Consider the following 13,346-nt stretch of genomic DNA (forward strand, 5'->3'; position numbering starts at 1 on the left):
CTATTCCACCAGAGTGCAAACTTCTTCAGCAGCCTTCATCGCACAGGTACCAATTCAAGGTATTTGCAGAACTGCCACCTGGTCTTCAATCCATATCTTTGTGTCCCACTACGCTATCACCCAGCAGGCCCGGGATGACACCAGCTTTGGCAGAGCAGTGTTGCAAGCAGCACGACTGTGAACTCTGAGCCCACCTCCAGGGACACTGCTTGTGAGTCCATCTAACATGGAATAGACACGAGCAAGCACTTGAAGAAGAAAAAAAATCTATTGATTGTGTTCATCCTATTTGTATGAATGTATCATTCTTGTATCTGAAACTAGAAATATGAAATATAACTCTGAGGTCCTATTGTAATTATGCAAAGTGTGGGCCATTAATGGTGGTTTGGAATATTGATCGATCCCATTAACCAGGACAATTGTCTGAAGATGGCTCTGTATACGTGTGTGCTGGCAAGTGGGTAATGAAGTCTTACAGTGACATGTGATCATGTCACCTGAGCTGGAATCCATCTTTAACCTGGTGCTTTTCCATTTAGAAGGAGGAGTGGGAACCCAGAGAGGGACAAAGGATTCCCGCCCAGACTTCCCCCAGAAATATGCATCTTGTACTGTTCAGCACACTACTGAACAATGCAAGCTCATAGAAAGTCTATTATTTCATCAAAGGAAAATGATATGCCTTGTTATCCCAAATGGAGTTTCCCACACACTTCAACCAAACACAATGGCTAAGATAAAACAATAAGATAAGTTTATTAACTACAGGAAGTTAGATTTTAAGTGATTACAAGTAATGATGCATAAAAGTCAGGATTGGCTACAAAAGATATAAAAGGGTAAAACGCAGGCTAATATCTAACTTAACAAGCTAAGTAATTTTAAAAACACAAAGGTTTTGATTCACTGTATGTTAACAGCAGTCTGTACTGGCTGAAAAGTTGTCCAGCCAGGACCACTCCTCCCCCAGCTCAATGATGTTCAAGAGCTTCAAAGATAAGCCTTTTACACTACATCCTTAGCTTGGCTGATTTTGCCTCTGTGTTGCAGGGGTCTCTGATCAGTGCATTTGTTATGTAGGGTTTGGGCTGAACTATTGAAATATAACTGATCAGGTAAGGATGGGCTGTCACCCTGCAAGGACACTGTCAGGTACATCTTTCTGTGTGTTTGTGACCTTTTTTAAATCCTCAAAAGTCACTGTGTTCGGTCAAGGTGCACCTGGTGGCCATTTTGGCATTCAAGGCAGGTTGGTCTTTGCCCACCACATGACAGCGTGGTTCCTGAAAGGCCTGGAGAGCCTTTACCTGGATGTCCGGGATGTGGTTCCCCCGTGGGACCTGAATCTTGTGCTGTCAAGGCTCACTGGTCCCCCACTTTGAGCCCCTTGCTTCCCACTCCCTCCTGCTTCTCTCCTGGAAGGTCGTCTTCTTAGTTGCTAAAACTTCGGCCTGTGGGGTGTCCAAAATCAGGGCGCTCACATTGGAACCACTTTGCACGATCCAACTGCGTCTGCAGCCGGCCTTTCTGTCCAAGGTCGTCTCCCAGGTCCAAGCTGGTCAAGACATATACCTGCCGGTCCTTTGTCCAAAGTCTCACGCAATGGATGAGGAATGCAGGTTGCATACCGTGGACGTCAGACGGGCCCTGGCCTTCTACATAGATAGAATGAAACAGTTCTGTAAGTCAATGCAGTCGTTCGTTGCTGTTGCAAATAGGATGAAGGGTTGCCCAGCGTGTGCCCAAAGAATATCATTGTGGATCATGGCCTGCATCCGCTACTGTTATGAGCTGTCGAAGGTGCCCCCACCAGTGATAGTGACGGCTCACTCGACTAGGGCGCAGGCGTCCTGCGCAGCTTTCCTTGCTCAGGTGCTGATCCAAGAAATTTGTCGGGCCGAGACTTGGTCCTTTATAGTTTATAGTTCAGAAAGCAGTGATTTTGACACATGGATTTCCTTTGTTTTCTGCTCTGCACAGAAATATGTTTGTGTGTTGTGTTGTGTTGTGGTGTGTGGTGTTATATATGTTATATGATATGTTATGTTTTATGTTTTATGTTATGCTTGCATTTAACAGTTTCTTCCTTGGTCCTTATTTTCTTCTTGGTCTTATTTCATTTTAGGTCGCATAAGCTTCATGGAACCTAATATCCAGAATGTGCCAAAAGACTTTGAGATTGAAATGCCAACCGTGGTTGGAGAGAGCCCACCGTCCCAAGCACGAGGGTGTGGTGCTACTTTTCCTGGGGGCAGGTAGGAATGTGGCCAGTAGCGATTCCACTTGTGCTATTTCTGTTAACTTGATTGCCTTGTCATTTTCTGGTAATTGCCTACTGACCAGCTGGCGGTAATTCTCCTAACTCTTGGCTCCTAACCTGGTCCTTTAAAGTGTCCTTATTAGACAGCTCTGATGTAGCTAAATGAGATGATGGCAAATCCCTGATTCAGAGGCTTAACTGGGGAATTTTCGCTGAAGAGATTTTCTCTGTACCCCCCCACTAGCCACTCCTACCTTCTCCATCTGTCTTTAAAAATTTCTTTCCGTGACCTTCTGAATCTTCTTCATTTCCTGTAGTCTCTGCTCGAAAGAAGAGAGAAACCAGAAAGGAAAGTAAGGAAACTAACAAGAATTTGATAAAAAGTGGGTGGAGTCTTTCCTCTCTTAATTTTGTCTAGCTCTTCCCAGGCTAAGGAATTTGACTTTAATCTTAAGGGGAGATTTTTTTCACTCTGCTAAACTGATTGCTAGAGTCTTTTACTTGGAAACTAAGGACTCAGAAGTCCTTTCAGAGCCCCTGAATAGGGGAGCCTTGCATGAATGGCTGGTCACTAGGTTCTAACAATGTCATTACTATGTAGTGTGGTGATACACAGCTGGATGCAGTGCCACCTTCTGCCACTGATGGGCTTCAGGTGGACCGGAGCAACTCAAGCCCCCAGAGGCTGCCACCGTGGGACTTTTGGCTTCTCTGCAGAGGAAAAGCAGAGAATAGACTTCTTTGGGCTGTTTTTGTTCCGCATTACAAAGGAAAAACAGTGTTTCCTGCATATGGTCCCTGCTGCTTCTGCTCCTGCTTTTGTAGCCCCAATAACAAGCATGTGTGACAAGGTCGGTGAGGTAATATCTTTTACTGGAGAAGTTGGGCCAATAAAAGCTATTACCTCACCCACCTTGTCTCTCTAATGTCTTGGGGCCAACATGGCTATAACACTGCGTACAAGTGTGTGTGTGCACATTTCTGAGTGTGTTGTGATGGGTGTTGGGTAGGAGTGAGCCTACAGGGAGTTAGGTTGGGGGGGAATGTGTGTTCTGAGCCTGAGGGTAGTGGGTGGGAGAAGGTTCAAATTTGAAGGAGGTTGTCACGGTTACAGAGCTAGCTTTTTGGTTTCTTTGAATGCACTAACCTCACATCTTGGGCCTTTAATCCTTACCTGCTTCAGGGTGGAATTTTGCAACTTTCCCACTCCTTGACCAGGACCCAGGTGCAGTCCCCTGTGTTACCAACCATTTATCACCCCACAGACTCATCTGAGCTTGGGCATCAGGGTGAATAATAATCAATTTTTTAAAATTAAGATTTTTATTTAAATCATTTTTTTTCAATTCATTTTATATTAAATATAGGTTTATTTTTTTAAAATAAACCTATTTAAAAATCAAATTTGAAATTATGACACGTATGCGAAGGCCTAAACTTACTATAATCTATTAAAATGATTTAAATTAATTAAAAAAAAAATTAGGCAATACATATTTGCTGCCAAGTTTTAAAGAAAGCCAAACCACTGAACTGGTGGAAGTTGCTGGCTAAGCAGGTGGCACCAGAGTCTGTGGAAGTGCTAAAACCAGCTTTTGACAGCAGTAGCTTCTTTTGCAGGTGCAGAGAGAATATTTTTCTTTTCAGTTGATTCACGTAGTTCATTTCAATGATTACTTCGGTAGTACCCCCTTTCCACCCAGTTGCACCCTTTAGCGCCAATCTCCCTACAGGTTTTGATGGACAGGCCTGGGTTCTTCTGGATCCCACCACCCACTCCGTGGGGTGTAACTTCCTTTTCTTCCCATATGAATTTCTTTGGCAGTGCCTCCACAGTCTTTGCTCCTTCCTGGCAGGGTCAGCAGGGCAGCTTGGGAAGAAAATTCTAATCACTTGCTAGATTTCCAAGAAATAACAAAGACATACAATATATTTAACACATTAATTATATTAAACAGGAAATAAATAAAACAACAGGGTAAAACATTATTCTCAGGGTCACCGGTGCCCATGCTGATAATACCCATGAATTTCCCCAGTCATGTGACCTGATATCACAAACATAAAATTAGTGTCCTGTTGATACATGAACTTTGTAGGGGCCCTTGATGACCCATGACAACGATATCTTCTGTGCAGCAGTTAGCAGTTTGATTGACTGGGTTCTGTAGAGCCCAAGAGACTCTCAAGTGGGATAAGGTGGTAAGTCCCTCTGCAGATTTACGAGGGCAGCAGATAATAAAAGCCCCCAAACCCTTGCCCTTTGGCTTGAGGACACTGTTCAGGGAGTTAAGGGGTCTCCCAAACAATTTCCCTGACTAGCTATCTGAAAGATGGTGACTCATAACTCCATGACCAATCTTCGGGTTCAGAGATGGCTCTGGACTCCTCAGTCACTGCAGAGGGGCTGATGATCACTGCTGGCAGGTGTCCTCTTCATGCAGGAGTCGGGCTGCTTCCAGGATTTCCCCTCAACAAAGGGGTACAGGGCTCAAGGTGCAGATTACAAAACTATACTAAAATTCAAGCTTCAGTCTTCCACCCCAGCACTCAGATACACTCACAGCAGGCAGTAGCCTTGGACTAACAGCCAGAGTAGAGCTGGCCATATGGTGACTGATCTCACCTAGAGAGCTGGAGAGCTAACTCAACCTGGCTGGGGGAAGTTTTCCCAACAAAGCTCTACAAACTGGGAGTCCCCTTGGAAAGGGAAAGGGCCAAGCTTGAAGGATCTTGCTTTCAGGTCCCCAGAGGCCAGTTCTCAGGGAAAACCCTGCATGCAGGTCTGGGACTCACCAGCTCCCCACAACCAGTCCTGCACATTCCCTGACTGGCTCCAAACTGCCTTCTCCCCTCTCCTGAGCTCCCTGGGAGGGGCATTTTACTCCCGATTTGTTGCCGAACGGACTGAGTCTGCCTAGGCTCCCCCTCCCTACCAGGGACAGTGTGCCTCTCCCTGAGCTGCCAGCAGACAGAGCCCCTGGAACCTAGGTAATCTCTTTGGGATTACACTTTATTCAAAATTAGAAATGGATTGGGAGGAGAAAAAGCAGGAAAGCTTGTTTACCTTTTCCATGCTGTAAATAAAAACGAGGATGAGATCTACTAAATGTAAATCGTGAAGCACATCGTGACCAGAAACAATCAGTTCAATTCACTAGTTACAGATAATACCTCGTTTGTTTAATAAATCAGTTTTAAATGTAAAACATGTTTTAATAAACTCTTTGAGAATTGATGTATCCAGCACATATTAAGGTTGTTTTAAGTTTCTTATTAAATGTTTTAGAATGCTCTTTCTGTGCTTGTTGAATTAAGTTTGAATTTCTATCCATCCAGAGCTTGACACAAATCACAAAATATTAATAATCTAGTTGTCACACTGTCTGGAGTGGCTCATGATCATACGTTCCAACCTCAGGGCAGACTGTCAAGGAGGAGGGCAGAGACCCCAAGCTGGTTATATATTCTATAATTAGATTTCATCAACTCAGTAACAATGTGAACTCCTAAAGCACTATAACAGTCTTACTACGGAATCAACAGACAGTCCCCATTGGCATTCCAGTCTATCTTGCCACCCAGGCAAGCTGGACTTGGTGTACAGCAACAATCTATCACTAACAATCACAAAATATTCAGGTTGCTCCCATTGTGTTTAGTGAGGCCCAGTGACTATGGCATGAGCTGGCACCTGGTCTGCCAGTGTCACAGTCTGCCAGAGTCAGACCTCCAAGGAACAATACAAAGTTATTATGACTGTTTGTTGTTTTTTGCAATGGTTAGTCTGATTTTAAAAGTCTTTGTAACCACAGTTGATGCAGCAATAGGGACTGTAAAAATCAGTTGAGTAAACAATGTTTTGTCTCCACAGAGGTAGAAAGCGGTGCAGTACCTTGCCTTGTGGCCTCAAGGTTCTGGCTGATGAAGGAACCAAAGAAAGAGGGATGCCATTTTCTGTTAGCATGAGGCATGCTTTTGTTCCTTTTCCAGGTAATTATTTGGTATTGCACTGTCTTGTATCTTTTCACTGAGTTAAGCACATAGCTAATGAAAATCTACTTCTAGTAGTGAAGGGAGGAAATGATGATATGTACATCTTTTTGGGCAGGCTGATTGGCAAAACTCTGAGCAGCAGCAGAGGCAAGCCCTGAAGCTATTCACTGACAGAGGTTGGGACAGGATAGCACAAATGAGTTCTCACCCAGCCTCAAATCAGCTAAAAGTATCTGCAATGGGAGGCAGAGGCATGAGAAAGAGAAGCTACTAGAGCATCATACTGGTGAAAAGCTGTTCAGAACTGGGGCAGTAGGTGTAGTTTTGTGCGCAGTAATCTGCTTTGCCAAATGAGTCTCCACTGCCTTTGTCCTCGGGCAGCCCTGTATTTGCACTAATCTAAAGCTACCAGTGTGAGTGAGTGGAGAAATCTGATTTGGCAGTGTGTTGCATTTTCTTTGCTTCTGTGTAAATGAGGATCTGGTTTGTAATTTCTTAAGTGATGGACTGGGACCTGATATCTGAGTGTTAATTTATGGAAGGTTATTGTTTGGATTCATTCGGTTTGTTGGCTGCAGGAGGTTTAATCTTGGCTGCTGATTACTCCCAACTCGAGCTGAGGATCCTTGCTCACTTGTCTCGGGACCGCCGGCTCATTGAGGTCTTGAACAGTGGAGCTGATGTCTTCAAGAGCATTGCAGCTGAATGGAAGATGATTGATGCTGAAGCTGTTGGAGATGAGATAAGGCAACAAGCCAAGCAGGTAGTCTTTGGTAAAATTTCTTAACTCCATCAGACATAGCAACTTAATGAGTAGAAAGGACTTGATCAAAGGTTATTATTGAAGTAAAGGAGCTCTCTGCCTCTTCAAAAACCGTTGGCTATTAAATTATAAAATGAGGGAATGTAATAGTTTCTCCACCCCCACTCCCCCCCAGGAGATAAAATAGTTGCCATGTGGCCTCTATCCAGAATATTTTTAAGCACCCTGTCAGGAGGTTTTGATTGTTCTATCAAAGAAAACTATCTCCAAGAAGATGGGAAGAGGGAGATTGGGTTCATAATTTTCTGCAGTCATCAAAATACATTGGGATTTGAGACCAGTATTGTATACTGTTGGCATGAACACATCAGAGCTTAAGCTAATAGCTGCAAATTCTGAAGATTTTCTAGTCTTTTTTCCCACCCCCATTACTCTTAAGTGGATTACTTGGAAAATAGGTGAAGGGAAGTTGAATCTTATGGTGCATCAGTTACTTGCCTCTTCTAAAGGTAGGATACTGGACTGGATGGACAAGTGGTCTGATCTGTCTCAGTAAATCTTATGTACCTCAGAAGATTCACGCTCAAAATGGTGTCCTTGAAGTGTGTGATAAATGTCATTTCTCCATGAATGCAGAGTTATGATATCCCTAAAGCAACAGGATCCAGACTGAAATCCTAAAATCATATTGGGATTTACTCTTTTCCACAGTTTAACTTTTGTGTTAATTCTGCTCTCTGAATCGCTAACCATGTACTTGTGATCCTGCTGTCTTTTCTCTGACAGATTTGCTATGGAATCATCTATGGAATGGGAGCTAAATCTTTAGGAGAACAGATGGGTATTGAGGAAAATGATGCTGCCTGCTACATCGAATCCTTCAAATCCAGATACCCAGGTAAAGTAAGTTTGTGGTCCTGACTCTCTTCCCCCAAATTCCCTTCCACTCCTGGGACTGGTTCAACTTGTAACTCCTTCTATGCCTAAAGAAAAAGTTTCTCAGGCTTGTATGTGTACAGAAAACAATGCAGTCTCTGCTTCCACATATACTCTGTGCCCCTGCTTTTTTAAACTATGTCCTGTAAATTAAATGCCGCATTACTTTAACGATTTTGTTGTTTTGACTGTCAATAAGTCAACCCTGGAAGGTTGATTTTTAAAGCTCCCAACTTAGAATAAGTTCCTTATTAGAACATGCAGCTTTAAGGATATGTAATATTTCTGGATCTAAGGATTCGATTTGTCATTTGTAAACACAACTAGTCATCTTCCATGTTGAATGATCTTTTCCACATTGCCTTCAGCTTTCATCACATCTTAAACAGCTTTGCTTCTAGCCCTGCCATTTTTATCTGGCTGCTCAGAGTAGCTCCCACACACTTTATATAAAGATATCATACTTTTAAGGAGCATCTCAGGTTTCCTTGGAAGAACTGTCTGAACAGGGGAGTAGCATTCAGAAAATGAGCAGAGGTCAAGTGGGATGAGTCACAGCAAGCTTTAATAGGAGAACTTGGAGCTGAGCTGGAAAATAATGAAGTGAAGAGTCAGTGCTCCCGCACTGGGTCTGTTTTAAGGTTATCGCTGATAACTTTTGGATTGTCTCCCATCTTGACTGAGGTCCATTAGAATATGACTCCCACTATAATATACAAAGAAAACAATATCTCATAACATTTCATAATACAGAACACTTACATGTAATACCGATTCAACATACTAAATTACACATATAATATATCAAGTAATTCTGCCTCTATTTTGCGTACTTTTCTCCTTTAGTATATCATGTTGTTTTTAACATTTTCCGGTTTTTTTAAGTCCTTAAAAGAATCTTTCTGAAATCCTAAAACTGGAGGGGTTTTAAAAAAATGTAAATCTTTGTCCACTTCAGTACAACTCTGATCCCCAACGGACAGCACACCCTTACTTGGAGTTTCTTTTCACTGCCCAAGACACATTCTCTCCTTTCCTTGCAGTTGGATGAGTTCTTTTTCTTCTGAAGATCTGAAGTCACACTGTACGGGGCATCAAGGGCTCTGATTCTCTTTCTTTCAATTTATTCCCCTCCTGATATATGACCCTTCAGTGCCACCATGAGTCCTGATTTCCCAGAATAAAGAATAAATAGCAGTGGTATAACATTGACATCCTACCACTTGGATTACAGTTGTGCACAGCTAGCTACAACCTCATTCTCCTCCCAATCATCATAAACTAACCCAGGAGAGCTGAATATACACCTGAAAGAAAGATCCCTCACTCGCTTCCCCTATCTCTCAGGGGGAATGAGAAGTGTAAGGACTTCCTCTTCTCCACATATTAGTGATGTGATATTTGGGATTCCAAAGCTAGTGTCAGTGCCTTAGTGCAAAAACAAAGTATGGAGTAAACATGAAATACCAGATGTTCTAGCATAAAGATCACAATATAGTGAGGGAGTGATGGAACTCTGGCAGTAGTGTGGAATGATGGGACGTTTTTTCTTTTGTTTCCTTTCCCAGGGATTCAAAAATTCCTGAGGGAGACGGTGAAGAAATGCAGCAGGGATGGTTTTGTGCAGACCATCCTGGGGAGGCGCAGATACCTGCCAGCTATCAAAGATCCAAACCCTTACAGCAAAGCTCATGTATGTTGAGAATCGTTCTTTCTGAACAGTAGAAATTGCAGCTGTACTGGACCACAGTTACTTCCTCACTCTGAAGTAGTCATCAGTGTAAAGGATGGTTATTTGGTTATGGACTTGCCCATTACAAAAACAAATGGGCATTTAGATAGGTATACTAACGTTCCTTGGGGGTTCAGCTGGGAGCATTTGGCCTGAGGTTGAACTCCAAGAGAGACCCTTCTCCAAGATTATTATTATTTATAATAGTAGATTATATAATAATAATAATAATAATACAATTATTTATAATAGTGCCTATACAGTGCTTGGAGCTTTCTAAATATGGAGGAATGTGCTGTCTCTGCCCCCAAAGAACATGTCATCTAAAAAGATTTATCAGTCAAATATTTTTGAACACTTTAAAAATGTCTTCTTTCATCGCACCATCAATGTGGCTTTACCAAGTTCATTCAGGGCATGCATGTTACTCGATTCCATTAGTTCAGTGTTTTCTTAATTACCTTTTTAGAGCTTTTTGCTCATACTCTGAAGTAAATCTACTGCAGCTTGGTGTGCAGAAATCGTCATATAACCTCACTTGATGACCCTCACCTAGGAGTTGCAGTGAGTTATTTATTGATTTAAATGGGCACAACTTAAAGAAGTAGAGCAATGTTTAACTCTTTGGGATAAACAAGTCCCACCCAACAGTCCTCATGAATTGCATATTGTCTGGATTTCATCAAAAAGATATTTCAAATTCTACACTTTTGCTAGTTAAAAAGGGGGCCCTTTAAAGGAAAACCACAGTGACTAGACAGCTGAATGTTTATGAAATATGAGACTATGTATAGAAAATGTTTTGCAAGGTGACTTAAAAATATCTGTCACTGTTTTGCTATTTCCCTAATAGTGAGTTGACTCAGTGGGAGAGCAGCCATTTTCCTGACACAGCGTTATACTTCTCAGTAGGAGGCTCAATGTTATAATTAGGACTCAGTGGAAATCCAGATACCAAATAAATGCATGGCGAAACAGCAGACTTTCAAAATTGATACAAGAAGTTGTTTTTTTTAATATTTATTTATTTATTTATTTTATCCCCCCCCCCCCCCAAAAAAAAAAAAGACTATTTGGTTAATTTAAAAGTTGCTAGATCTTATAGGTGCTACTTGATTAGATTGTGAAGAGAGGCAACTTCTGTTCAATTTTTACTTTTTAAAAATTATATTTAAGACCCTTGTAAGATATTTTAATTTCAGCTTCCTTTAATTTTCCTTCATGAATTTCAATTAGGAGGGGAAGAAAGAACCACCTGTGAAGAGAATTTTCTTGTTTGAGGAGCGCATTAGTAGAGAGAGCTTTCTTTTATGTGAAAAACCTGCCCCATAACCATAGTAATGTAGCTTGTTTTGGTTTTTGAACAGGTTGTAATGTTCTGACTGGCAGGATTTGCCACAGTAGATCAGACCTCTGATCTGTGAAGTCAAGCATCTTGCTTCTGGTAGTATCCTATACTTGATACTTTGCAAGAAAGCACAAGCATCCCATAATGCATCCAACTAGTTGTGTGATTGTCCTCTGCTGGACGAAATCAGATCTCCACAAGTGTGGTGGTCTCCCCGTAATGGCTGGTGGCTGATAAAGGCTTATCAGCCTTAGTACTAATAATTTCAAGTATTTGAAAATTCTTCTCTAGTGACTAGAGGCCTGTGGTTTGTGTAAGAAACTCTGACTTCTTTTCCCCATGCTAGTTTCATGAAACTGTGTGTCTATTTGTGGTGTCTATTTGTATGTCACCATAGATTTGTTACAAAGTGGTAACATACGGGGTTTATACCATGGGGTGAGTTTTCAGAGCTGATATCTTTGTAATCCTCAGGCAGAGCGCCAGGCTGTGAACACAGCAGTTCAGGGTTCTGCTGCTGACATTGTCAAAACAGCCACTGTGAACATTCAGAGGCGCCTTGAAGCATTCCCCTCGGCAGTGAAGTCCCATGGACATCTGGAGAGCTCATTCCAGAGCAACAGGGCAGGTACGCCATCATTCTTCTTTATATTTGATGTCAAAAGTCCAAAGCTGATAAAAGAAGCTTAAAAATAAAATAAAGATTAAAAAAAGCCTGCTATAGCTGGGGGATTTGGGCAAGTGGTGGGGAGTAAAAGTTTATTTTCTCATACCGGACTGGTCTGTCTGGTTGCGTTGGGTGGGCGGGCGGGCAAGTCCTAAGGAGGAACGTCTGCTCAGCTTGTGAATGAGAAGGAAATACTCTGATCTGAAAACCCTAATTACCTGAATGGTTCAGGAGGCATATCAGAAATTTGGATCATTGGACTAGGAAAACGGGAGTTCAATTGTGCTCAATTCCATGATGTTACTACTGATTTGTTTAAAAAGAGGGGGGGGGGAAGTGCAGATGCTCCGTCTTCAAAGGCAGTGAGAAAACACCAATTGTAACAACAGGTTGGCCAAAGAATGTAGTTCCCATTAGATTTCAGTCTGAAGTTTGTTTTTATTTAGGATATAAAGATATGGTACAAAGCTTTTGTCAACATCAATTTGGGCTGGTCACACTACTTATGAATTAGCAGTTTCAATCGAATTATGCAGCTCATTCCCATATGAGTGCCATTAAAACCTTTGTGGCACAAAACATACACCCATATGTTTTAGACATATTACATTAGGGTCATAACAATTTTAATTGGTTCTGTATTTCATAGCCCTCCACCTATGTAGTGAGATTGTCCTAATCCTGAGAGTCCAATTTACAGGCCTTGGAGAGAGAGCAAATTAATAACTAATCTTAAGAAGGTTCTAAAATTAGTCAAGTAGCTTTTCTTTGCCCCATAATGCCAAGATTAGAAGGTTTGATAACTTGTGATGTGCCAGGGCTATAAATAAATGACAGACCGTTCAAAAGTGTATGTCTGCATGGAGGGAATTTCCAGTCTTCCAGTAATAAGAAGCATCCTGATGGCTCATGGATTATAAATTTGTCACTGGTGCAGGACTGAATGTTATCCATCATGCCCTTCTGGAAAGTGTAATTTTAGGAGGGAAAGAAGAGAAACATTTGTAAAAGATTTTTTTTTTTTTAAATGGTGATGATGGAAGTTTCTCAGAGATTTGAAATGTTAGAAGTTGTCCCAGAAGAAGCGAACTAGTGGGCAAGAGACAGGTGAAGTGGTCAACAGTGCAAGCTCTATGCAATTTATCACATGGCTATCCCACCGGAGGGGGGGTGTGTGTTTTATAATAGTCTTTTTAGGTCAGAGGTGGGCAAACTATGGTCCGCGGGCCGCATCCGGCCCACAGGACCCTCCTGCCCATCCCCTGAGCTCTTGGCCTGGGAGGCTACCCCCCGACCCCTCCCCTGCTGTTCCCTCTCCCCCGCAGCCTCAGCTCACTGCGCCGCCGGTGCAATGCTCTGGGCGGCGGGCTGCAAGCTTCTGGGGTAGCGCAGCTGCAGAGACCGGCCTGACTCGGTCTCTGTGCTGCGTGGTGGCAACGGCATGGCTGTAGCACCGCCCGCCACTGGTGCTCCAGGCAGCGTGGTCAGGGAGCAGGGGAGTTTGGGATTGTGGTCAGGGGGCGGTGGTGTGGTTGGGGGTGGGGGGGGTCAGAGGGCGGGGAACAGGGGTGGTTGAATGGGGGCAGCGGTCCTGGGGAGCAGTCAGGCGGGGGGGGGGGGGGGGGGGGGGGGGGGGGGGGG

At 42.8% G+C, this 13,346-nt stretch overlaps 1 protein-coding gene across 1 annotated transcript in view; it reads left to right on the plus strand.

Moving 5' to 3' along the window:
• Window positions 1-13,346, plus strand: part of POLQ (DNA polymerase theta) — a 138,089-nt gene that overhangs the window by 107,815 nt on the left and 16,928 nt on the right. The window contains 6 exon segments of the mRNA XM_034788349.1: window positions 2,129-2,258; window positions 6,138-6,256; window positions 6,838-7,022; window positions 7,809-7,920; window positions 9,527-9,651; window positions 11,513-11,666. Coding sequence (XP_034644240.1) covers window positions 2,129-2,258; window positions 6,138-6,256; window positions 6,838-7,022; window positions 7,809-7,920; window positions 9,527-9,651; window positions 11,513-11,666 — 825 coding nt within the window.

The sequence above is a fragment of the Trachemys scripta genome, chromosome 1 (assembly GCF_013100865.1).
Source record: "Trachemys scripta elegans isolate TJP31775 chromosome 1, CAS_Tse_1.0, whole genome shotgun sequence".
Classification (NCBI taxonomy): Eukaryota; Metazoa; Chordata; order Testudines; family Emydidae; genus Trachemys; species Trachemys scripta.